At 35.8% G+C, this 27,246-nt stretch overlaps 1 protein-coding gene across 10 annotated transcripts; it reads right to left on the minus strand.

Annotated features, from left to right (window-relative positions):
- Positions 1-330: 330 nt before the first annotated feature.
- On the minus strand, positions 331-26,869 carry LOC135585010 (uncharacterized). 10 transcript variants are annotated; one of them, XM_065087893.1, is made up of 25 exons: positions 26,569-26,869; positions 26,343-26,452; positions 24,231-24,303; positions 23,947-24,008; positions 21,275-21,416; positions 19,039-19,257; positions 18,880-18,946; positions 16,370-16,775; positions 13,314-13,461; positions 13,069-13,229; positions 10,975-11,074; positions 8,856-8,930; positions 8,575-8,709; positions 7,251-7,343; positions 6,039-6,221; positions 5,835-5,939; positions 4,789-4,947; positions 4,294-4,338; positions 3,979-4,200; positions 3,371-3,448; positions 1,586-1,692; positions 1,456-1,512; positions 1,296-1,365; positions 925-1,159; positions 331-836 (listed from the first exon to the last, which is right to left on the minus strand). In XM_065087893.1, the coding sequence occupies exons 1-24, from the start codon at positions 26,707-26,709 to the stop codon at positions 995-997; spliced, it is 3,123 nt and encodes a 1,040-aa protein (XP_064943965.1). In that variant the 5' UTR covers positions 26,710-26,869; the 3' UTR covers positions 331-836; positions 925-994. The 10 variants fall into 10 exon arrangements, with proteins under 10 accessions (XP_064943965.1, XP_064943964.1, XP_064943968.1 ...); XM_065087892.1 differs by having other exon boundaries at positions 1,296-1,380; XM_065087896.1 differs by lacking the exon at positions 3,371-3,448.
- Between the last annotated feature and the right edge of the window lie 377 nt (positions 26,870-27,246).

Consider the following 27,246-nt stretch of genomic DNA (forward strand, 5'->3'; position numbering starts at 1 on the left):
GATGTCGTTGAAGGCAGCCAGAGTCTAAAATCCCATCTTGGCTATCGAAGCTCAGACGACAAAGTCGATAAGTGTTTGAGAAGGGACGCAAGCGAGCAATACTTGGCTCAGTTATCGAGCACCGAGCCAGCATCAACACGCCGAGAATAAAGAGTACTCGAGTGGGCATGGCTACTGCTAATAGCTATTGAGATGTCATCAAAGCAACCATGTTTGTTACCCATCGGCTATGATGCGAGTGGGATTTCCTCGACCATGTTTATTACCCATAGGGATGGAGCAACAACTTTAACGCTCCAATGCGTTCGTTCATGCACGCACCTACACAAATTGATCAAATGATCCATTTCCACAATTTGTACAAAACAAAAATATTCATCACAAGAATTCCATACCGACACAACAAAGCAGTTCCTCCACATGTCTATGTCATATGCTAATACTGCTGGAGAAAAAACTGCTCCACAATATATCTTCTGATACTCTAATCGCAACAAGTACAACTCATTGTTGATGAATGGTCCTCAAAACATAACTGATATGGAAAATCGTCAAAACCCCATTTCCACAGCCATTGCCCAAACTATACAAATATGAATAATCACCATGTAGCAGGACAGCTAAAATTTTACCTGCTTCTCACGGACATTTGATTTCTCGAGCCACATGACAAGGTGCTAAGAAATCGTTCCAGATATACACCCGCCATGTAGCTTCCAGTACTTTTGATTTTAACTGTTACACATCAACTCTGTTTAATGCTGAAAAGGTGGATGGACGCAATGCAATTTGGGATGGAAAAAAAATCAACAAGCTACATGCACCAGAAAAAGCACCTGAAAAAAAAAAAGTAACTCCAAAGTTAATTGCAGGTGGAACTGCTTTTCTATAAACAAAAAAGGTTCTGCATACATCATGACTCACAATGCAATCAATCTTCGGAGGCACACAAGATAACAAGAACGGAAAGAATGGAGAATCCATATCAAATTCTCTAAACCATCTTTAAGGCCTGCTGTAACTGAGCAAATGCTGATGGATGAATCCTGCTAATAGCTGCATTAAAAGTTGCATCTCCGTGGAGAGCTGCACATGCTTTTAAGTTTTCTTTCAGCATGTTTTCCAAGGATAGTTGTTTGATTGGATCTGAATCTTTAATCTGAGCAAAGAAGATATTTATGTTAAAGTGTGTAACCAACCATGCTACTAGATACTCCTCAGATTACTTATTTTTAGGTAATATTGCGGAATCAACATTAAACCAATCCATTAACAGCAGAAACTGAAGCTCTCACTTGTCTCATTCTTGAGTCTCTGACTGAGAAACCACCGTACCCAATAGCCTCATTGTTGAGCGCAGAAGAGCTTGTGGTGTCACCACTGCCAGGAAATAAGTAAGCAAAGAAGGGAGGCAAAAATTGCAAAATTGATTAGAAAAAGGTTAAGACATAGTACCCGGAGTCATCTTCATTTATTTCTTCAGTTCCTCCGAGGATAACACTTGTACAAACACTGCATCAAGGGTAAATACTACTAAAGTTGTACTGTAAGGCAAACATGAAGATAATTGTGAAGATATATGTACCTTAGAATGTCATCAAGTTTATTAATGACTTGTGGCACTCTCAAAGTCAAGATAACAGAAAGAGCCAAAGCATAGGCCTTTCTCTGTATAACTGTGGCGTTGTCTATCTGTTGAAACAAAAAAAAACATGTAGAAGATAAGCCAAAGCCTTTAGAAGTAGCAATTTCAAGAATAAATTACATCGCTGAACAATGCAATATTTCATATTAATAAGCCAAATTCAAAGAGGGAATTAACCATTAACTGTGATTTGTAATATTCATTAAGCTATAATCAATATTTGATGAATCAAAGAAATAGTTTGTTCCAATGTTCTGGAATTTAGACTGGACAGACCAGTAAAACTGGCTTAACCCTATAAATACTTAGCCAGTTTCGACTATGCCTTAAAACCAGCAAATAGAAAAACCGCTCACAGCATTTAATATTCGGTGAACCAGCAATTTTATAAACACTCTGTTGCTGTAATCTTTAGACTGTCAACTGTTGAAATTTATAAATGAACAAGTCCCACAGCACCACCTCAACTCTCTGCAGAGACAGATTCTAGCCGCCGAATTCCATTTAGGTGGCTTCTCATCTACTTCCCATATCCTAATCTCCATCCAATGTTCTATAACAAGGCACAACTTCAACATGCTAGTTTCCTTTCTTACTTTCTCAATGTGTCTGTATACCGTAAGAGGATCATGAAAAGTGTGGACATTTGTAGAGAACCTTGGACTGTAGTAAGGGACATTAGGCTCATCACTGATATCACCATTGCAAATTATATAAGGTCAAATTTCACTGATGCCCAAACCCCATTTATGTGTTATACAGCAAACTTGTGTTTGTCCATGAGCCCTTTTCTTAAGAATCATGAAAAAATCCCTCTTCAAAAAAATGACCCTTTTAAAAGTGGCAAAATACTACAGGAACTCATTTCAGAAAGAAAATAAAAGGATTATGGAAGATAAAAAAGAGAAAAAAAAAGTAAATACCAAAGCACAGCAAACAACACACAACACGACTTACAGAACAAAGAAGAAAAGATAGGTATAGAGTTTCTTCCTTGGAATAATAATTTTCACATGAAAAAACTACTAGACTACCTTTTAATAAGATAAAAAACTACAGCGTCCTTAATCTTGATATCTGAGTTTCTAGCCTTCAAAAGAAACCACCAAATAGGCATAGTAAAATCATCCAAAAATAAACTGCCAAACAGGTGGCATAAAATGCCTCCAATATCCCGAAAGGTCCTGCAAAGAAGTTTCGGAGCGGAAACTTGAAACAATTTATTATTTACCTTCAGACATCTGTTGCTAAATGACAACAAAAATGTATATAATCTGTCAATATTAGCAAGGCAGACCAGGAAATCAGAGGAACACCTTCCCTTCAGTAAAATTTCACCAAAGTGAATAAAGTTCCCGTGCTATCCACATGAAAATTCTAGAGATGCTAATAAAATTTACAAGGGACTTCCTGGAGAGAGAGAGAGAGAGAGAGAGAGAGAGAGAGAGAGAGAGAGAGAGAGAGAGATGATATTTGAAAGTATTTTAGTAATATATGGTGTGGGTATTTGAGAAGGTAATTCCATATACTTCAGTAGAAAAGAAATATCTCAAACAGAAGAGGAAGACACCAAGTGAGATGCCTGTGACAGCAAAAAAAAAAAAGAATTCAACGCTCCAAAGCAATTTGATAATGCCAAATTAGGTGTCAAAGTGCTGACTGAAAAAAGAATGGTTATTAAAGCAGAATGGATAGATTTAAGCTAGGAGATCATCCAGAAGTTACTTGAGCTTTGAACCATCCCAAAGGATAAACAAGCTCATCCCCAGAAGAGAACTTCAGTGGCCATGATGCCGTTCTAAACTACAGAGGAACAGATTCCTGTGAGAATTATCCAAAAGAGGTTTGTCTCTCCAAAACTACTTGTATTTCAAGTGCTATACCTGCACACCAAGAAGATTCTATAAAGTATCATATATTTGCATCATCGTATATACCTAAACATCAAGAGATTCTCTCATAGCAATAATCATTGAATGGACCTATAAAAATTCCTTACTGATACATGCACTCAATAGAGAAACATATCCAAGAATGTGAAAGTCTGCGAAACAACAGATATGTGAATCAAAACATGTACAATCAGATTCAGCAACCTATCTGCGTGCAAAATACAGAAGCCGTAGCAGATAGTTTTTCGACAGTGCACGAGAAAAAATATGAACATACAGATATATATCAGACTACAAAACAATCATCGATGAAAATAATGAAGATGTGCATATTTGTTCAGTAGTAAGGTGGCCACAGCAATCGTACATGTCAGAATTCTGGTCACAAGAAATTTTAATTATCAGTAGCTTTGCAACATAAAAGTTCATGTCATTTCTAACCTTATCAACCCATATATCAGTCAAACAAAGAAGTATATTCTGGTTGATGGGAAGTCCTGCTTGTTGAAGGCCCATAGCAAGGGATGATTCAGATGCTAACTGAGCAAAATAATTGGTATTCATCACCAAGACCCTGGCAAGAATGGCTGCAGAAGAAGCACGCACTGCTGTCCTAGAAGGATTATGATCATCTTCTTCGCTCAAACATATAAGGATGAGTTTCTAGAAAATAATATTGAGTTATAACTAGTACATATATGTCCCAACTATAATACTTAATCCATACTATGACAATCCACTAAGAGATTCATGTACCTGAAGAACTCCAGCAATCAATGGAGGGGCCTCCATAGGAAAGCACTACAGATCAAATGAGCTTGATTTAAAACTCATTAGCCACATTTAAGCATTCAAATCAATAGCTAAAAAAACCATATGGATGATTAGATGCTGCAAACAACAGTATTATTGGGTATAAACTATAAAGCACCACTTATAGTATTTCAAGTGGAGAATCTAATTGTCATGAAATAACATGCTAAACCTGGGTTTCAATGAGCCAAAAAGCTTAATATCCAGCATCAGCTAAAACACTATCCGGCCAGAATTTGGAGACTGAAGGTGATCCCCATCTAAAGCCAGGCTGTAAATTTCAGTCCAATGGAGAACCATGACATGGACAAAGCCATTATGGATGGCCCATAAGGCTAAAGCACAATGCACCAATGGTAGCAGCAGCACACAGCAGAAGAATATGTCTGACACAACAAATGAAACTAATAAGATTAAAACAAACTAATATGAGACTACCTGGATCAGGATATCAATGACTGGAAGAGTTGAAAGCAGCCCCTTCTCATTAACATTCCCAACAATTCCATCAAGTAGTTTAGCTAGACTTGAAGCATGCCTATTGAGAAACTCTACGCCACCAGAGATAATGTAGTCCTCAATAATACTAGTAGCCACCTACACTTTAATAATATTAGATAAGACAAATCATATTAAAAAAAAAGTTTTACATGCAACAAAGTTTCCCACCATGGGCCACAATTGTATAGATTGCCCTGGAATCAAAAACACTTCAAAAATTTTGCAACATATGAATGGCAATAGTGAATTGAATTTATTGTACCATATCAGTGTGGAAAAACAGAAAAACTAACTGATGGAAAAAGATATATAGATAGCTTTCCAGTTTATACCAAGAATAAGAATTGAATTTTACTCTAATTTCTATATCTAACAGGACATATGCTCAAAAAGAAATCCCATATTATTTTAAGAGCCTGACATAGCATACATAAATGGCCTCGAAGAAAAGAAAAATGTCAGCAAATGTCCCATATTTTTGCGTTACTCCCAAATCAAGGATTTAATTTAGTATATATGTCGGTATGTCAACGAAACCTCCTCAAGATCACCATTTGAGTAGTGTACCCATGCATTCTAGCTTTCCAGTGAATCCCCTTATGCAGATATCCATGATCTAAGGTCCCATCCACCAAAGCAGTTCCAGTTCCTATGTTAATTCTTCTACTTACAATCTCCAATGTACAAATATAAGTTCATAAGGTAGCACCAAAGGCACTGCTCAGATGCATGGATCTACTAAATCACAAGGTTTTATAGAGAAAAAGATTATTGTAAGGGTACATATAATCGACAAAAAATGAATTGTACAAAGTTCACCGTCCATGAGTTGGAGTGCAAAGTAATGCAAGATCCTGGATAGATAACATACATTGGGATATCAATAATGTCAAGTTGAAGTAGAGATACGGAAAAGCATATCTAAGTAAAACAGTCCTCAAAGATCACCATTCTTATGCTGTTATGTCTACAAATAAACTAACCTGCAAATGGTCAAAGCTTCTTTCAAGTATAACCACCAGATATGGGAAGAAATCTAGCAATTGAGGCATCATTGATGGAGCATTCGAAAGTGTTGCTTCCAATAGCTGAAAATGTTCATCGGCAACAAAAAGTCAAAACCACAACAATGGAAATGGCAACAGCAATGCCTACCCCAAAGCTTCAATAAGGAAAAAGTAACTTACCAAGACACTGTCCTCTAGAAGATTGAGAGAATCAGGGCTATCAACATCAATTCCACTCTTCAGAATAGGTAGAAGCATTGTATAACAAATCGACGACTGGTAACCAAGAGAACCGACAAAATTTCTAAGTGCTACTAGAAGCTGAATTTGCAGTAAACTTTCACCAGCTGACTCCTCCCAGATCTGTTAGTACCACTAAAACCATAATCATTTGCCTTCAAGAAAAACCAGAATCATGAAAAATCTAAGTTATTTGTACAGAATAAGTAGTATCAAGAAAAGGTCAACTGACACAACATGGAATAACATTCATAATACAATAAGCATAGATCAAACAAAATAACTTGTAGCACTGAAGAAGGATAACAGAGAACATGAATGCAACAACAAAATGTTGTAGCAATTTAGTCATGGAGTAATTTTCCTGTGGTCAACATCACCTAAAGAAAATCACATACTTGAAGCTGCATAAAGTGTCAACAGAGAAGATAAATTCAAAGGCCAATGTATGAAATATCTCTTAACAAATGTTATAATGTATGATCTCAGTTACCAATTTGAAGCTTTCCATCAAAAAAATTGCCAAAAGTTCTTGGAGAATAAATTGACTCGTTAATATAACAATCTCTAATCCAAACACAATTAGGACTATTCACTTCTTACTACAAATGTTCACATCACATTCTCCTATAGGTTAGATTCAACTTATATAGGATTGAATCTCATTGGACTGGAGCATACCCACAGTATTTACCAGTCCTAGTACCAGACTGTGTTGTTCCGTATCAAGAACTCCAAACAGTAAATGTCAACAACTCCATCTTACATAATATACATTAAAAAAGTTAAAGCAAGAGGACTACAGGAACAAACCATATGTGTTTTAAGTTTTAACAATATGTGAATTGGTAAAAGAGATTGGTCTTAACTTTTATAAACATGCATAAATGTCTATATATTATGGTATAGTCACTCATCTGCAACACTGCTACTTAAGTTATCCATAATGGTGATCTTCGTTGAGCTTAAAGACTACAGTATGTTTGGAATCATAGCAAGCATCACAGTTAGTAACTCTTTCTTAGGGCAGTAGGCATCTAAAATATTAACTCTCATGTTGCCACCACATATACAAGTTGTTTGGAAAATCAAATGTTTTATATGCCACAGAAAAATGATATTAGAGAACTAATGAACTATATAGAACCATACCTTGCAGAAAAAATTGGACAATTGATGTGCATAAGGCGAAATTCTGTCCCCGACATGGTCAATTAGAACAGAAATCAAATTCAACACTTGTACCTAAAAGAAGTGTTAGAGATAATAAGTGTAAGAATCTCAGCTCAAGCAAATCTCATTTACTCCCGCAAAAAGAGAAAGAGAAAAGGGTAAAAAATCTCCCAGCCAGTGGTGCTAGCCCCAACGTAACAAAAAATTGTAACCTACAGACAGTCATCACCATTAAATGGACACCAAGTTACACAATGAAGACACTGCAATTCAATGGAATCTGGCAACTTTTCTGCTAATATATACATGAGCTTTCCAAATGTCATATGGTTAGAATCAATAAAATTTGTAAAAAGTTAACCATTAAGCAATAACCTTCATATTGTAACCTCCAGTTCCATTCTCATGCAGAAAATTGCTTATAAATTCATGGACAAACAGACCAGGTTTACTGAATCTCCCAAAAGCAAAGTGGCTGACGAGACACTAATTAGAAGTAGTGCATCCAACATGGCAAGAATCTGTATCCTATTGATTTTGTTTTTAAAGCAATATCTTGTTTATTTTGTTGATTATTCTTTTAAAATTATTAAATAAATTATACGCAAAAGTCTGGTATGCTGCAGAGTATGGAATTTACTACTTACTAGACAATCTGAAGTTCTTCAGGCTGAAAAAAAAAACATGACACATTTTCAATGTTTTTCAAACTTAACAGTTGCTTCAAGTCTAAACAACTCTGTTAGCAATCTGTATATTGAATTATTGACTAGTAGATGAATCATTATGTAACCAACAAAAGAAAATTTATGCTACATTTGCTTATGATCAACTGTTCTTGCATGTATCAAATGAAAGTTCACTTGAGCTTTGCTTGTAGATTTCAATTTGAAATCAAAAAAATTATTCAGTTTTTCATGCACATAACTTTAATTTAGGCATAACAAATCCCAATGATTCTTATCAATAGAATTCCAAATTCAGTGGCATTAGAGCTGATCCTTATCACAACATTCTTGATTCCTGGTGTCCCAGAAAGGGAGAAATAGAAAAGTCATATTCAAGCAATATTGAATTATTTTCATAAACCAACAAAAACTTAGTTCAAAAGTGAAGTGTCCCAACTATTTACTGACTGAAAGGGTCAAAGACATTCCTGTATGCATATGATAACTGAACCTATCAAATGTAGTGCATTAAAAGAACTATACTGATGTTACTAAACCATGGTACAAGAAAATTGTCCTAATTTAATCTGCTGGCCTCACAATAAAGGAACACTGAGGGAAATGAGATACCAGACCTTCGAGTCAAACTCTTGAACTTCTTCCATCAACTTGAAACATGAGTTCCAACATGCTGGTAGAAGCTCGAAAAATTCATTTTCAGAAAAATTAGTGTCCTGAACAAGATAGCATAAAGACCGACAGGCAGCAAGCTGAAAAGAAATGCAGGTAATACATTTTGTGAGAAGCAAAACATTTACAAAGAATCAAGTTATATTGTAGATAATGTAGTTTTATTTTTAGATGGTTCAAATGTGGACAATTAACTGAAAGGCAGGTTCCAGGGATGGTGTTATACTTTAACAGCAATGTCATTGTCCTGAAGCAATCTGATTAAAGCATGGTACACCTGCTTTCTAGTGTCATCTTTAATCTGTTAAGAGAGAACAATAATTAGAAGGGTAAAAGCAAACAATTTGGTGCTATAGAAGATATTTGCAGATGCATTAATGAGAAGAATTTTTAAATCAACAAAGAATTGAACATGTTCATGAGTTTGCAGACCACAACTAAAGAACAGCAAGAAGCCATATTGCAATAAATATCTTGAGATATAACCTGAACATCTGGATTCACACTCATAATAAACAATTTAATTAATCACACTTTCAATAGTATTACACCTTGTATTCTCTCTCCATATTATAGTCTCCTCCAAGACCCATATTGCATCCCAACTTCTCACAATATTCAAGAATTTTTCAATAACAAAGATTTGCAACAGTAATTTTGTGTTCCTTGTAGCTGGGGTCCAAGAAATATCTAAATTTTGCATGCGCTAATTTGCAACAAATATTTTCTAAATCCTATGTTTCATTTGTCCCATGCATGATATTTACATTTCAGTATAGGAGTCATTTTGTACACTCCACATTCCCATGCACTGATTCGTGATGACTGGATTGCTGTAAAGCCTTACTGGACATACTAGTGACATTAAAGCCCCGTTTTATTCAAGTTATAAAATTAATAGGTCCAGAATGTATCATGATTATGGCTTAAGGTGGACCTAGTATCACAGAATGGAATAAGCTGGCCCAGTAGGAAATGTTGCAAGAGGCGCGTCATAGCAGCGAGCCATCAGTGCATCCCATATGTCACATACTAGAGAATGTCCGTAGCCTATGTTAAGCTTTGACAAGGAAACCAAGTCTAAATGAGAGATTGTGATACCCTAACTAGTCTTGCATTGAAAGTTGATTATGGATTACATTGGCATGTTAAAGACACATGATCAACAGTGTGTTTCATCTATGCTATTGAGCAAGTAGTTCCATTGAGTCTATACAGATAATTCCAGAGGTGCAAGCTAGTCACTCAATGAGGATGTACAAAATTGGCATCCCTTAACACTCAGTATATCACACTCAGCCTGCAGACATGTCCTGGTGGGTGAACTCAAGGATGCCAACATGGTACATTTGAACTTATTTATAGCAAAATTGGGACAAAGTATTTTTCACCAAGGAACTTCGACCCAGCTAAAAATATAAATGCATTTTGACATGTTAAGAAAAATCTAGAAGCTTGCTCAGTAGGCAATAAGCAATATTGCAATGCTCTCAAACAAAGAAGTGCATTAGACCATATTAAAACAACAAGAAATAGAAAGTTAAGTATATAACCAAAAACAGCTGTGTACCTGTTCACAATACATATGCCCTAATAACTTGCAGTCCCAAAGTAACATAAATTCAATCATAGTATGTTAATTGTTGAATATCTTAAGACTCAACAAGAACTATTAACACTAAAAAAGTAAAATACAGTTTCAGAAAACCAAATCAAGTGTTGCATTATATCGCAAGACAAACTAAAATGACTGCACAAAATTATATACTCTCGAACAAGGTTTCCTTGAACTACCACGTATCAGGCATAGTGATTTGAATATTATGGAGAGATCAATCTTTTAGCTTATGCCTATCCAATTCTAAATGAAGTCAAACTTCCTTTATACGAGTTAATTTTCCCTCAATTTAAAGTGTCAGGAACCGTACAAGCCTCGGTCTTCCCATATGTCATTGAGAAGAAAAGGGCATGATAGTAGAGGTCACTAGTGCTAGCCGGAGGCCATATTCATGGTTTCCCCCTCTCTTATTTGTTCTCCCTTTTCTTCCCAGCAGCTCACATGTGTAGGATTGCCTGCATTTCAAAACACATACAATGCAGCTAAAGAAATGCATTCCTTGCTCTCAGTGACACAAGCATCAATAAAGATAAGAGTCTAAGAAAGTAAGAAACTAATCATGCTAAGGAGATTCCAACAAAAATTCTAGTCATGCATCGCAATGTAATCACACACAGCACTAAAGATAACATGATCCATATGATGCCGTGACGAGATATTATTTCAAACCTAATGTACAACAATTAAAAAAATCCTACAAAAGAAATAATAAGAAATAACTTTTAACCTCAGAAGCCCACTGTCCAAGAATGAATGCAATTTTTCGATGAAGAATGCGCATATTTGGATGGTTGTTGGAAAGTTCAATAGCCAGAGATCCTTGAAACCTGTACATAAAGCATGCAGGACAAACATAATAAGCCATGCAAAACATCATATAGTTTGAATGTAACCTTATAGATAGCAGAACAATGAAATATTGATGTCAAAGAAATCTGTAAAGTATACTAATTTTGCGGGAGGTGGAAGTTATCTTCTCACTATTTTGAAAGTATTTGAGACGAACATTAATGCAGCAACATAATCAATAGCTTGCATGTGCCACCGTCAGCATGGTATTTCCAGCTAACAACATGGACAACAAGGCCAAGGTAGATAAAAGGAAAAGAACACCTCTTCCCATAAATGGAAGCATAATGCACTATGACAAGAAAATGGTACATAAATATTGCAGCAATAACTTTGAAAAGTTGCAACAACAACTGCACCATGAGTAAAATTTGGTTATGCTTATTTGTAGATATAGCACACTGAGAACAAGCATGCACCACAAGAAAACAAAGTTCTTGAGATTTGCATTGTTAGCAAAAAATTATTCAGCAACCTATATTAGCAAAGAATCACCCTGTGAATGTTAACACATAAAAAATAATAATAAGAGAAGGTTCCATGCACAAAGAATAATTTTGTGACAGATGGACTAACAACATGATGTAAAAGCACACACGGACATTGAACAGAATCTTGAGAAAGTTTTATCCAGTCACCAATGGTAGGACTGAGGAACGCCTCAGGTTCGCAAAGATCATACAATAGAGGATATGATGATGAATAAGTCATGGAGATGATATGATAACAGCAATAGTGAGCAGGCATGAAATTGCAAACATTATTCTGCAGAACATGTGATGCACCTAAAATTGAAGCTTCTCCAAAGCAATTTGTCATTGACAGAAATTTGTAATTGGAGTTTAGTCAGCGCCACAGTTTCTTTCTTGAGTCTATATATTATCAGGTCCAGGTTGTTCAAATGAACTTAATTAACTTACTGAATACTAATTGAGTTTAAAATTAAAACAATATATGCATGGCCATATTAGGGGCCTACAGTATATTAGAAACCTAATACTCACCCCTTGCTATATTGAAAACTTCTCAGTGGTTTCATCACTCATCAAACAGAAGTATGCATTATTTTAATAAGTAATCCAGCCAACTAGTAAATATTGTTTTCACTTTTAAGTTCTCTAATATAACAAGGTATGGAATTAGTGAAATCCCTTCAATAAAGGGTTCAAGGAAAGGAAAGCAACAGAATGTAAAATGAATGTGGTTCCTGGTACTATTTCTCAGGTTCTCTTTCTTCATTTTCTCCTCTTCTTCATGCTTTATTCTCTCTAGTCTCTTCCCTCTCTTAGGCTACACTTGCCTATTCCTTTCTTGCTGCTTCACATGAAATGGCTAATATATGCTGTGTTCACAGGTAATCAACAGATTTCAATAGCTTACAAATCAAAATCAGACTTCAAAGCAAATTTCTATCGGTTAACAAATCACAACCAATCCTAAAGGAGTATTTCCTGCATCAGCTGAGAATAATCACCAAGTAATGGCACAACAATTATCCTTGAATTGTTAAAATTTAAAACCAAAGGTAATAGTAGATGGAGAAGCAACTTTGACTTCAAGAATAATATGGATTATTTAATATAGCAACAAATTTAAGAACTAGTAATATATTACATAGAAGCTAAGCTACAGCGGTGCCATCTACATAAAGACTTTGTCATTCATTCCAAGGTCCTAGGATCAGATCCACTCTTCACCACTTATCATTTGTTTAAAAAAATGCCTAGCTATGTAAAGGAGAGCGAACAATTTCAAACTGGAAAGAAAGGTGAAAAGAACAAGTAGGTAGCTTTAGGTTAATTGAAAGGTCTAATCCCACATATACAGAAACTACTCTAGCAAACATTGGTCAAAAAATAAAGTGTAATAAACTCATAAACATGGAAATGTATATGTTCTCTGCAAAATATCTGGTTGGACTAGTAAAACAGATAAACAATATGAATATTTATGTACCAGATGTGAACATTACCAATCACTGAAGTCGAGGTAACTAGAGAGCTCATAATAAACATGCCCAGCAGCACTATAAGCAGCATCTTTTAGAAGCATTGCAGAAGATATTTCGGTTTCTAATGGTGGGGAGCTACTCATCGCGTCACGAAGAATGGAAATAACTACAGGACTCAGGATCTGAGAACACAAATCAAAGGTTATTAAAGATTAGTCATCATTTACAGATATGTCTACGATAAACAGGATGAGAAGTAAACTGACTTGTTTATAGTTCTCAAAGAGGACAATATATAATGCTTCAGCACATGGCCTAAGTTTATCTGTCCACTGAACCATATCTTGATCATGGTGAAATTGTTCAGGATTCTGATACCATTCATCCATATCTTTTGCCGAGAAAATGAAGTACCTAGAAAAAATCAACAAATGACACCTCAAGAAAGCACCATAGAAAGCAAACTAAAAGATCGGGCACCATTCAGGTGCTCAAGCATGCATCAGTGAGGTCACAAAGAAATTGCATTAAATAAAGAAAAATATTTTTGTGGCCCTTGCTTCTTTTCTTTCTGTGTTCGAGAGAGATGGTATTAATTAACAGATCTATATCCAACATTAAAAAAAGAAATGGCATTAATTAACAGATCTATTTCCAAGATTACTTGCTAATTTGAAGCTATTTTCTTCTATCTTCTACTCTACAAACAGCTACAATACACTTATCATTAGTTTTACACAGACATTTTGACCAACAAAAAATCTTGTACTATTAATATATCTGCCACCAAGAATTCAGGCATATGACAGCTATCAATAAGTAAGAATACATTCTTCCCCAACTATTCTCCTAAATACAAGGACCGACAGGGCATGAGGCTTTTTGGAGTAAGCTAAAATAAACAAGTGCTACAGGAAATGACACCTTTAGAGTGTGTCTCAAATAATTTTTCTTTTTCTTTTCCTTTGCTGGTTATCACATACTCTTTCCTGGGAACATGAATATAGAGATCAATCAGTGAAGGAATCTCCGAAGAAAGAGTTTTATTTTGTCTCTCTTCCCATCTAACATTTCTGCCCCAACCCCATGGCTGTAGTTTCAGTAGCCACAACCGATATGAATTAGCCACAAAAGTCCGTCTACAGCCCCAAAACCCATCTATGATATCTACTGAGAGATAATAAAAAACACTTACAAACCTGTTCTGTCACTAGTACAGGTTGTCTCACAGTGTTAATGAATTCTTAAACCTTGAGATAAGCTGAGCTCTAGATCCCTTAGTCCTATCCATGAAAAGTATTGAACTCGAACACGATAACGAATAAAGAAAAATTTTGATATTTATTTTATGTTCTAACAACCCAACCCGATAGGATAACAGACTTAAGCACAGTTTTTATAAGTCAATTTAAGTCTTAGCACACTTCCAACATGGTACTAAACAAGGTGTTACTATTTTTCTTACTTAAAGACTTAACATCTTCACCAAGAAATAGCATGACCTATAATTAGACCCTAGCTTGATGCAAGTGAGGCTGAACACTACAGTGACTCCACGCTATGATGTACCCTCTAGCCCGTCCATATTATCCCTTTCTTCCTTGAACCTAATAGTAGATTAGCACTAATACCATTTATCATGATTCAACTCAATGGAATAACTAACCCATTAATTTCTTGAGATTATACTACTTGCCCAAAATGTTTAATTCAAATTAATGATAGTGTATTACATCTTTGGTATGACTTTGTCCCAAATTAACTTTCTTGAACATCTTAGTTACTTCTTAGTCTGCATGGCTCAATTTAAGGATAAATTATATTGTGATTTTATTAAAAAAGATTGGCATCTAAACACTTATTGCTGGAATTTATTTTAATTCTACTCTGAGTTGAGTGTCATAAGATATTTTCATTGCTTTTAGCTAAATCCCCCCTCCTATCCCATTGTTCATAGTTCTTCCTCTTTTCTATTGTATTCTTTTTCTTGGAGACTGCCATGCATGCCCATCTTTCAATCCGCACGTACATACTATACTAGCCTGCTAGACCACCATAATAGGTAAGGACAAAATCTTCCTCCCCAAACTTGACACATGGACCCAACATGGGCCACAACGTTGCATAAAACAACAAAATTTATTATGCTGAATCTGCCACCTCATCGATTGTTAGGCTTAATCTACCACATCTGTGACCATTCTAACAGAAAACATTCTCTGAATATTTCCCTAACCACTTGGGGTTATGGAGCCTTAACTACAAATAGCATATCTTTTTCTCTCTCCTCACTCCTCAAAGCCCTGAACCACTCCACTTCAGACTCCACACTAACTTAAACATCAGAGAACAGAGTCAAGAACACCAGACATAATCTTCTCTTGCAGGCACCTCAGGAGCATCTCGACATCACGTCAAGAAGTCACCTCCTTGGCACCTCAAATTGGGTCAACCTTCTTCCATTTCAAACTCAGACATGGTCGAGCTGTTTCCAGCACATCACACAACGACCGACTTTGAAGATAAGACTAGAATCAGCACTTCTGCATATCATTGCATCCTAGCCCTGGGCCTATCTTATAGATTGTTGAATGTCACAAAGCACAACTTTCATCAAACTTCAATAACCTATTAGCAGAGAAAAAATATGTTCACAACAAGGGCCAAACTCATAAGTCCAGACCTCATTCGATATTTGTAATTTGAGAGATAGATCAAGAAGGAACTTTCAACTTCAAAGACAAACTTGGTCTCATCACAAAATGCTCTGGAGTGCAGACACAATTTATGGGCACTGAAGTAAACGAACTTATGAGAAAAAAGAAACCTTGAACCAGAAATATAAATACAACTGGCAAAATTAATTTTCTTCCTAACAGTTGCAAGTTAAGCTACAACCAAGGAGGAAACATTACATAACAATTGTTCAAAAATGCAATATCATCTGTGAGGTTCTGATGAAACTCATCAAAAGAGTTGATGATTGACATCCAGAAGACGTCTGACTCGTTCCAATAAATGAACATCAATCAAATATCTTCCAGCCTGAGGCCAAGAAACATTAAAAATATGATGTCTTTTATAAAGAAGAGGTTGGATAAACCAACAATATCAAAATGAATGACTAAATAATTAAGAATAGTCTTAACTCATGAACAGATGAAAACAAAACATTTGAGCTGAAGTCATGCCTAAATTAAATAGATAAAAGAAACTCATGTAAGTATCAGTGAAAAGATGATGAAAGAAAAACATAGATAGTGTAAATCATTTACTGCATAAACTTGATATAGGTAAAAATAAAGACCATAAATCCCAGTACCTTCTTATCAATATATTACACAGCAGTATGACATGGTCACTTGGCAAAATGGTTTTAAGTATGCCAGCAACAGCTGTGGAAATGTTTTTCTTCCTTTGCTCCAAACTCAAGGAGCCCTCACTTTCATTGATCACACGACCAGTGAGGCTCGGCCTGTATTCTTTACACTCTAATACAGACTTAACCAAAACCATGCACTGAATCAGAAACTGCTCAAAAAATGAAACTGTGGGTTCTGCATTTGTTATCTTATTCAAGCTAAAATCAACTATAGCTGGAAGGATGGCTTGGTCACCAAATGAATATGGATGCTTGGATTGCACTGCAACTAATGCTTTCATTAATTTTGTACATGTTCGTTTTGTGAAGTCCCATAATCTAACTTGTCGTTCCTGGAATAAAGAGTCTGCATTATGCAATATAATTAGCAATAAAGAATAAAAGGTATCCAACTTCCATTAAGTAATTCAGGTACACGTTCTATAAACACCAATTGCTTAATAAAAACACTCTTATCCAAGAAAGAAAAACATCTTGGGCCTACTGATACAAGTAACTGAAAAAAAACTGTAGTGCTCTTTGCCTCGGAAAAAATATCCAAAGCTATTCAACAGTTGCACCTAAATCAGAAACTAGGCTTGAGCTTCATTTACATCATGCTGAGTGATATTAGCTTTGGCACAAGTCATGGCCTATTGTTTATGCTCTCTTAAGTTGCATAACAGAAGAAAAGGATTTTAAAAGATCTACAAGAAGCATAGTTCAAAATTTCGGTTACCAACACACTGTAACTGGAAGAAGAAGAAAGGAGGAAGAAAAAGTGTACCAGGTTAACTTGGGCAATGACAGGTGGCAGAGAGAGGGTGGTGTTACAAACTCTAAACCAAGGTTCTGAATACCATACCGAACCGGTGTACCGATCAGTTGTCGGTACGATACGTACCGAGCCGAGCGAACCAAAACATGGTACGCTAGAGTGTACTGATGCACTGCCAGTATCGGTCCTCTATCAGACCAGTATGTACCGCCCATACCGAGCGGTATGGTACAGTATTACAAATCATGCTCTAAACCCTAAATTTGAACCAAATTACTGGGCGGCAACCTACAAAACGGACCAGACCAGATGAAAAGTTCTCGTCCACAGACTGGTTCTGAGCAGTATTTCGAACCATGACTGGAAGTATAATTAGGTCATGTGAGCTAATCAATGTCAAATGAACTTCTATAGTTTTACACAAAAAAAATCTACAAACAAAATTCAGAGTTCAAGTGTCCAACTACTAGCAATCTGATAAAAATGATGAGCCAGCCAATTTAAGAGAACACAAGTTTTTCCAAGTTTGAGTTATAAAAATTACAAATGATGGAGTTAAAGAAGATTTTACACGTGGCCACTTCTTTCCCTTGTCCTCTGTCTCTCTCTCTTGTGCAAGGAAATCAATTCCGTCCAAATACCGATCCAGGTTTACATGGGATGTGGTCGGTCCTATCCCTTGCTTTCATTTAAGGATGTTTTCCTTTTTTTTTTTTTTAAATGCCCATGACCAATGCATTTGGTAGTGCGACTCCTCATTAGTGTCTCCTATCCTATGTGCCACCCACAGGTGACATGACAACCATGCACCCCTGCCCGTGTGCCTCATCTACCGTACATCTCCTGCACTCTCTCTCTCCCCACCCCCCCCCCCCCCCCAAAATAAAAACAGAATAGTACCATGGTACATTACGAGATATCATATGCCGATACACCGTAATGGACCAAATACATGCACGTTCAAGGCCAAACCAATGATGTTAAAGCCTACAATAAATTGACTTGATGTAGAAGACCATGAAAAAAGTATGCATTTAGATAGAGGTGGCTGAATAGGATTAATCAAAAAATTTATTCATCTTACAATATGTGTATATACTAACAAAAGCATACTCTCTTTTATAAAAGGTGATTGAACAAAAAGATTCAAGTATGATGATTGTCTATACTCTATACTCTATAAACTAACTCAACAAGGAAGAATTTACGATTTCCAAATAAAAAAAATTGTTTAAACTTTAAACCAGCAAATTTGAAATTCAACAAAAATCCAACCCAACAAGGAAGAATTTGAAGTTTACAAAATTGAAAATTGTTTAAACCAGCAAGTTAATATAGTGAACAGTCAACAAGAATCTAACCCACTAAGGAAGCATTTACACTTCCAAACAGAAAAATGTTTAAACCAGCAAACTAAAAATGAAAATACAACAAATAAGTTCCTAAACTTTATGTCAATAGAGAAACCCCAGTAGTCTGAATAATTATGAGAGCAACTTCAAAAATATACCTTTAAAAAAGTGAGGGAGGAAATGAAAATCTAAAAGATGATGACAAATGCTCAAAGTTAAGGTTACTATGATTGAATAGAAGGGCCAAACGTTCAAAAACTAATATTACAGCTAAAAGAATCCAAGAGATATAAAAAAAACATGATTAAAAATAACTATCAATAATGAGAGGAGCATCTTACAATAGGGAAGAAATGATTGAATGGCATTCAAGAGCACTGGACAAACTTCCTTCACCAGCGGGACCTCCTTAAATTTGAATAAAAGGTCAGAAATCTTTTGATCATGAACGAAACAAGAGAATGGCATACTAAAAATATTTTAAAATGAGGCATGTTAACCTGTGCAGTTGTTGTATCACTAGGATACCCAGAAATAATCAGTTGGCGAATGATCTTCAGACACAGAAACCATCTTTCACAAACCAAAAGCAAATCATGTCCTTGTTCCACCAATGAGTTCATGGTAATGGATTGCGAAATAGTAGAAAAGCTTTGCAGTATAGTATGTATATCATTCTTCCAAAGGTTCCAAGTGTACTCAAACAACTGTGAGGCGATCTGCAAAACAAGTAAAATGTAGTTGACCATTTAGAAGTCATTAAGTAAATTCTTGTACCTAGAAGTCATGATATGCTACTAGCATATCATAACTCAAAAGCATGACAACAATTTTGCAAATGAGATGAACAAAGAATATAGCAGACACAAAACATTACCCCAACTTCCACCATAATATCTTCAAATTATCTAGCATCAGATCACCAATAATAACAAAAGCATTGTGGAGAATGACAAGAATTTTATCAAGCTTAGAGGCTTGATGTTTAGATATCACAAACTCACTAAAACTGCAGAGCCATGACACACAAACAAAATAGATCCGATATTTTTTTTCAAATAAGTGGATAAGTCACTTTGAAGGTCGTCATTTCAGGCACACAAATAGCAAGCTAAAGCGCAATATTGCACTTGGGCAAATCCACGTTTGAAGTTGCCCTACCATAGGGATCTTTAGAGCTGAACTAGGTCCATTGTAGATTAGATGGCAATCAAGTTGGGAAAAACCCACCAGAAATCAATGAGACTGATGCTATCCAACATAGCATGATGATGCAAATTATGAATCGGTATATGAAATTCAGTTCCGCTTAAGAGATTCCATTTCGGAAGATAAGAACTGTTGTCAAAAGGACGTGCAGTTAGTTTGAAAAAACATGGATTGAAGTGCAGGCACATGGTCTGGAAGATTGCCTGTGGAACATTCCTGGCACATGGCATGGATAGGCTAAGCCAAACATAAAAACAAAGTAAATATTGCACAAGCACTTACAAGACAAAAAAAAATTGCAAAATTAGTATGCCATTTCTTGAACATGAAAGCCGGAAGTCAAATTTCACCGAAGTATGTTGTTACATAGATATGTAACCATAGAACAATATAGCATGCATGTTGTACCAAGTACCAACACCAACGCAGCTACCTGACCTCGACCAAAATCAATCATATTCTAGAATCTAGATTATAAATTTTTATCTGTATTGTATTTTAAATCTATATCAGATGTCTACTTTCAGTTTTTAGACATGCTTAGGCATGACTCATGCCAATAATTAGTTTATTTGGATTTCTTTTGGCATAATGTGAACCTGTTCAAATTAGCACTAAGTTAGGAGGATTTGGTTTGGGCATCTTCCTCAAATCCTCATGAAGATAGACCCACTGCACCCTTGCTTTTCTTGTTCAGTTCTTGAAACCCAGATCTGCAGACTTTTTTACATCATATCCTTCTACAGATCCATCCTTCATAAGACTCTACAATATAGGAAGTCACTAGCTTCAAATTATTAATCAATCTAAGCTCTAACTATGCACTATCATTTAGAATTTTCCAAAATCAAACGAGTGCGGGCCTTAGTACAATCATAAGATTGCTCCTTTGTGACTTGAGAGATAAAGAGTTCCAGTCATAGAAACAGCCTCTCTCTAAATATAGAGGTAAGACTGGGTACCACACACACTATACTGACACATGACCAGTACTAAAAATGTGCTGAAAAAATGATGATCTAGCTCAAGAATATCAACAATAAACACTATTTTGAGATAACATATCATAATATAATAACAAAAGAACATGTCCACACTCCATGAGTAAAGGCAATCGTGTGGACAATACTCCAGCAAATGCAATCTTAAAGTCAAATGTACGCAAGTCTTAAAAAGCAGAGAGACTATTTCTATAACTTGAACCCTTTAGACCCAATTTGGTGCAAAGCATCTTTACCATAGGCCCAATGGTCTCCATATATGCAATTGACTATGGCCTATGGTCTGTAATTATAGAATTGAACTTTTTCCAGGAAAGGAGTAGGCCATACAAACCATAAACAATGCCAGTTGCATATATTTGTTGCATCACAAGAGAAAAATACCTTTGTAAGATATTATATGCCAAAGACAAAAACATGTTTACAGAAATGAATCCATTTGTTCACTGAACTGGAGCATTTGCACACCACAGAGAAGCAAACTATGTGCCCACTTTAGATCATGTAAAAAATAAAGAAGACATACCTCTTGGAAGGTCCTCTGATCTGAACTAAGACGTTTTGTTGACAATTCTTTTAAAGTTCGAAACAAAACGATGAACACCCTATGTGAAGCTAGCATGTCAGCTGATTGGAGTTGTTGTGCCAAAGAAGAAAAGAGCTCTGGCCTATTAGCAACATATTCAGCCAATATCATCAAAAACACATTTCTCGTTAGTCAGATAGTACAAAATTTGACAATGATGTACATCTTCTAGCAAACATATGAATGAAAACATACTCATAATAGAAAGTTAAACTTGATTTGAATAATAACAAGTAGGCAAACAGAACAATTAAAAATGACGAATTGATTGCTCATGCAGCAAAACATAATCACCTTACATGAAGGGTGAAAGAGAGTATACACATTTCAGGAAGAAATATTCAGTAGATGTTTAGAAATCACAAATTACATGATTGCATTCTGGATTCTATGGTACACGGCCAGATACTTGTTACATGTGTGGCTCATGCATCTGAATTGTCCTACAATGCCTATGTTTTTCAACAAAACTCTGACTACCACGTGAAACTAAATCCTGGTTGATCTTTAATTTTGGGAAAAAAAAAAAGAATTTCTCATGCCAGGATACATATGTTACAAAGTGGATCAGTCTCTCCCTTGTTGCAACTTCAACGATAAGATAGTTGCAATATAGTCACTCTCACCAGCTCAGATGGAATTCATCAATCCACCAAATTTGCTGTTGCATTTGGAGACAAACTGATTTCACTGTAGAATTCAAGCCCAATATCCTACCATCAGAATGGCACCAGCGCTGAGGGATTGAGCATACATGATCTATTAGCATATATTGAAAAAGATGGCATAATAAGTGTGTTCTGATCTGCTAGCTGTCACCTAACTTACATAAATTCAGGGGCAGGTACTAATAATTGTGCAATCCAATTGTCAGATCCTTCTGACTTTTAAAACTCATACCAAAACTTTACAGCCGTACTTTAGCATGTTATTGGATCTTTTAAAAGATATGTATGATAGAGTTATTGTTAAAGTTAGGACTTCAAGAGTCCAGCAAGTTTCATATAACTGTATGTATACAGTATGATGATTCTAGTCTTTATCTTTTCACTTTGGTAATGGATGAGCTTACTTCACATAAGACCATCTAAGGGTATCACAACTTAAGGGAATTGGAGTAGAACAGAAATGAATAAATAAAAAAGAATACTCCACGATAACACACTTTATTGGCAGAAAAACAATTTTAACAATGAAAAATACAAGTAGAGGATAGTTACGACAAAGCAGAGCTTAAAAAAAATATAGATCAATGATGTCGACGCTATAAGAGTAGCTCTAGTTAGCTGTTGAATACTTGAAATTGTTCAGCTTTTCCACAAAGTAGTAAAAATGTCGTCATTACAATTATGTTAAACATTCATTAGTTTAGCTCTCTAATCAAGACCAAGAAAAAATGTCGGACAGCCAATCTGTATTGTGGGTTGTTGGATATATAGTTTGATGAATGTAAGTGGAAGGATAAGTTAAAGATCATATAGGTATGGACAAAGAACTATAGCATAGGTCTATGGGTTTTGACTTCTTAATGCTTGTCTAAAGATACAAAAAAAATAGATATGATAATGGCAACAGAAGCGAAAAGCCCAAGGAATGGATTGTTACCATAGATTCCCACCAAATACTCTGAACTTAGTGGAAACAACTAAAAGAAATAAATTGCTCATAGCATGATCAGTGGCATTGCCCTAAGTTATGATGGGAAAGGATCCAGGTAGCCCACTGCAAATAGTTAACATTTTAACAGCTTTTTCTTAATGTTGTTGAGAGAACAAGAGCTCTTATAGATCTGACCATACTCTTGCTGGCAAAATGTAATTTATAGTCTTAATTAAACATGTGCTCTCAACATGCTGCAACTTAAGTTTTATCATCTCTCATTCTTGTTATATTATCTTCTTTTATTATCTTACCACTTGTTGAATCTCTACCTCTTACAAATTCAGGTGTCTTCCATACGCCCAAAACCTTCTTGACAGCTTTGTAGGTAGTCCATCTTGCTATTACCTTCCATTCCTTGATCACATATGCTTGGATAGCCATGCCAATTGTGCAACTAATACCATCATACTTCAAAAACTGTAATCCCCCTTTTCCTATAAAGCTGCACTGTTTTTAGAGTATCCCAACTTCAACCTCTGCCCGCCTCCCTTCCTTGCTCCCTTTATACCACATAAGGCATTAATATCCTTTAAAGCCTTACAATGTGAACACACTAGCTAGCTATTTAAATGCTTTCCTAAGATTTCATATCTTACTCCATCAGACATCACATGATCATTATAACTCCATGAAGCAAGATAATCTATCTTCTTTCACATAAAGTAAAAAAAAATCCTGCTGATTATGACCTAATTCTCCAAGAAAAACCCTTATCAAGTAATATTCACTTCATCTTGAACTAAAGTCAAAGTCTGTCGTTAAGAGGTTAAAAATGTTAAGATGTGAAAGAAGGATGGATGTTCTACATTTTATAATATTTACTTCATCAAACCTGCTAACGAATACAAGAAGCAAATAATCAAGCAATATGCTTCATAAAAAATGCAATTGGAAAATCTAATACGCATTTGAAGTGCAAAATCAAGGTAGAAAGAAGATGAATTAAATACCACTCTTTTGGGTAATCAATACGTGCAATTTTCGCTACAAGTACAGCCAACTGAAGTGCTATCTGCACAATATAGTATTAAAGAAAATGAAGAATTAAAAATTTTATAAGCTAGAACATTCAAAACCATATTAGTTAGTTTTAGACTTAGTTAGGCACCACATTTAGTTTAGGCTTCACAATAACAAGTTTCTGAATGATAAGGGAGATGAAGTCACTAATAGTCAGGCTCTTTGTAGTTTGTATTAAAATATGCATATTAAATTCAACCTATTTAAGCATCACCTGAGTATTTTCTTCTCGCAAGTGTAACAGCAACTTCTTTCTTATATGATTTTTCTCATCATTGCTAATGCCCCTGAAAAAAGGATTTTTCATCCACATCCAAGACAGAAAATGAGGTTAATAGGCACAAAAGATAAATTGTAGCATCATATATAGTTAAAGGCCCATAGGTGAATCTCTAAACTTAGAAAGACTATGAGCGGGCATTTAACCCATTACATGTGGTTCTACAACCAAAATCCAACAAATTCATAAAGCAAAAGCTGGTATCCAACTTACCGGAAATAACTATGAACAAAAAGCATCAACCTATAACATAATGAGATATACGGACTGTGCTTCATCCTTGATTTTCTTGGAATACACCAAAACAATGCTGTTATCCTGAATCGTCCTATTCTATCAAACAAACGGCACAGGGAACAGGGGCGTTTCAGTTTAAGGCCAAACCAACCAACTGATCCAGAGGATGTGACCCACTTGATAAAAGGTTCTCCTAACATTATTGAGAAGTAAAGCCTTGGGAGCTAGGGCTTACTCACACTTTAAATCAAATGACTTGTATGACAGAAAGTACTAAAAACCACCAATGCTTAACTGCTCTGCTCTCTCAATCAAAAAATGCCATTTTCACACAATTTGCTTGCACATCCATTTTAAGCAAGCTACAACAAGTCTCAATATATTACTCAAAACAAAACAACAAGTATGTTGACAAAATTCCTCTATTTTGGAATATCAATGTGAAGATAAACAGAGCTCCCTAACGATTTTCCTATTCATTTAAGTCCTTCGGACTCTCAAGAATTTCAGGTGCTACTCCCTATTTACATGGGCATGCTCTGCACACAGTGTGAAGATCCTTTCACAAACTACTGAGGTGATATGCCGCTAGATCTAATTGCAATGTGTCAAACATACTTGTTGTGCTTCATTTGAAAAAAATGCACAGGTCAGCTAGTTTGTGCGACCATGACCAAGTGTATTTAACTAAACCACAACCATATGCAATTACCCATGCATTTCATGACAGTGCCAACCATGCAAACTTGCCAAAAACATACAGACTTGCATCCATGTAGTGTATAGGGTTTCCATGAGAAACTTTTATCGAGCCTAATGATAGTAGAAGGTTGGACGGAAAAATGATTGTTACGTTGGACAGATCATTTTCTTTTGTTACGACTAACAGTCATTATTTAATTTAAGTGCAATAAGAAACCAAGATACCACCTACTGAAAATATAAATGATAGTGAAAGTGTAAGGCTTGTACCCTCTAGAAATATAAATCATCAGAAATTTCTTGATGATTTCAATAGTTGAGCAAGATTTGGAAAACCTGTACCGATACAGTGAAAAATGTACCCAGCAGAGGTTGTAAATGGAGAAAAGTAAAGGATGTATTCCAACTCAATTAATAAAGAGTTTTTCTCTCAGCCTCCTCAAACAAATAACAATGAGAATTCAAGATGAAGATTTTGCTCCTTGAAGTCATCCATGAACATGCAAGTCATCATTCAAACAGTAAGATTAGATTATGTGAACCTTCTTTGATCATTTTGCTTCATTATCCACCTCGCAAGTTTGATCCATACCTAGCACCAGAAAATAGATAGATAGAGAGAGAGAGAGAGAGAGAGAGAGAGAGAGAGAGATGTAGAGTACAAGTGTCACACATATTATGTTCACATGCGACAATAATCTGTCAAACAGGAACAAGCTGAGTGACAACTTCCAAAAGTTACACCACATATTTGAACAAGGCAATATCACTGAAAAGCAAATAAATTCCTACAACATTAAACTCTGACGGGGTTTAACCAAACAAATAGGAGATGGTTTGTCAGTCATAAATTATTTCAAAGAATATAAAGGATATGCTGAAATCATTCCAAAGCTCCTAGCTGCCCTAGAAGGCCAAGATGGGGAACCCATTAAGCGAATCTATCTAGATATAATAGCTATTGTGCAAATAACATAAATTAACATGTGAATTAAATTTAAAATCCTACAGATTTTTGTCAAAAACACCACATCGCACAAAGACAAGTCAAGTAAAATTCGCACAACGCAAACCACGGAGCCTCAGGCGTCGAATGGAACAGCTTACGGGGTATCACGGCGGTGCCTCCAGTAGCGAGTGATGCTGTTCTTAAAATACACGGAGGCCAGGAGGCGAACGTCATCTCGGCAACCCGAATCCCTCGCCGCAACGATCTCCTGCGTGCACCATTCCCCCGGTTATTGATCGGAGTTCATCGTCCAGGAAAAACAAAAATCACAAGTGGCACAAAAAAAAAGAAACCCTAGTAGGCAAGAAGGGATGCTAAAGTTACAAGAAGGCAAGAGCAGAATCCCGGGCGGTTCTCGCACTGGGCGAGGGCGGATTCCGCCGGCTTGCGGGCCGACTCGTCGAGGCTCAGAGCATTGGAAAGGAGCGAGTACACGGTCTGGACGTCGGCCGCCGAGAGAGCCATTCGTCTCTCGAAACTATATGAACGCGACACACTCTTCTTACGAATCTGGGAATGGTGACCGAGGGTTTTCGATTTCCTGGCGGCGATCGGCGGATGTATTCGCGAGTGAGGCGGAGAGACAGGACGAAGTGACCATGAATGAAAAGGGCCGGAAAATGTGGAGGGCAACTCAGGCTTTTTATTTGTTTATTATTCTTTTTTATTATTATTATTTTGGCTCCGCGTTTGATTTTTAAGCACGAATACAGCTATTTATGAGATTAAATATCTTTTCATTGCCAATTACTTAAATAATATTATATTATATTATATTATATTATATTCAATCTGCTGATCTAATATGATTTTTAAATGCTAGTTCGATTAATACGATTTTTTTTGACTTATTTATTGTGCATAAAATATTAAAAACATTTTTTTGGCTTATTTTTTATAATTATATTTAAGTTTTTCATGTTCCTAATTAAATATACTCAAGTGTGATTGATTCAAAACATATCGAATCCATATTTAATATTGATTTTGATATCTGTACAA

The sequence above is a fragment of the Musa acuminata genome, chromosome BXJ1-10, assembly GCF_036884655.1.
Source record: "Musa acuminata AAA Group cultivar baxijiao chromosome BXJ1-10, Cavendish_Baxijiao_AAA, whole genome shotgun sequence".
Taxonomy (NCBI): domain Eukaryota; kingdom Viridiplantae; phylum Streptophyta; class Magnoliopsida; order Zingiberales; family Musaceae; genus Musa; species Musa acuminata.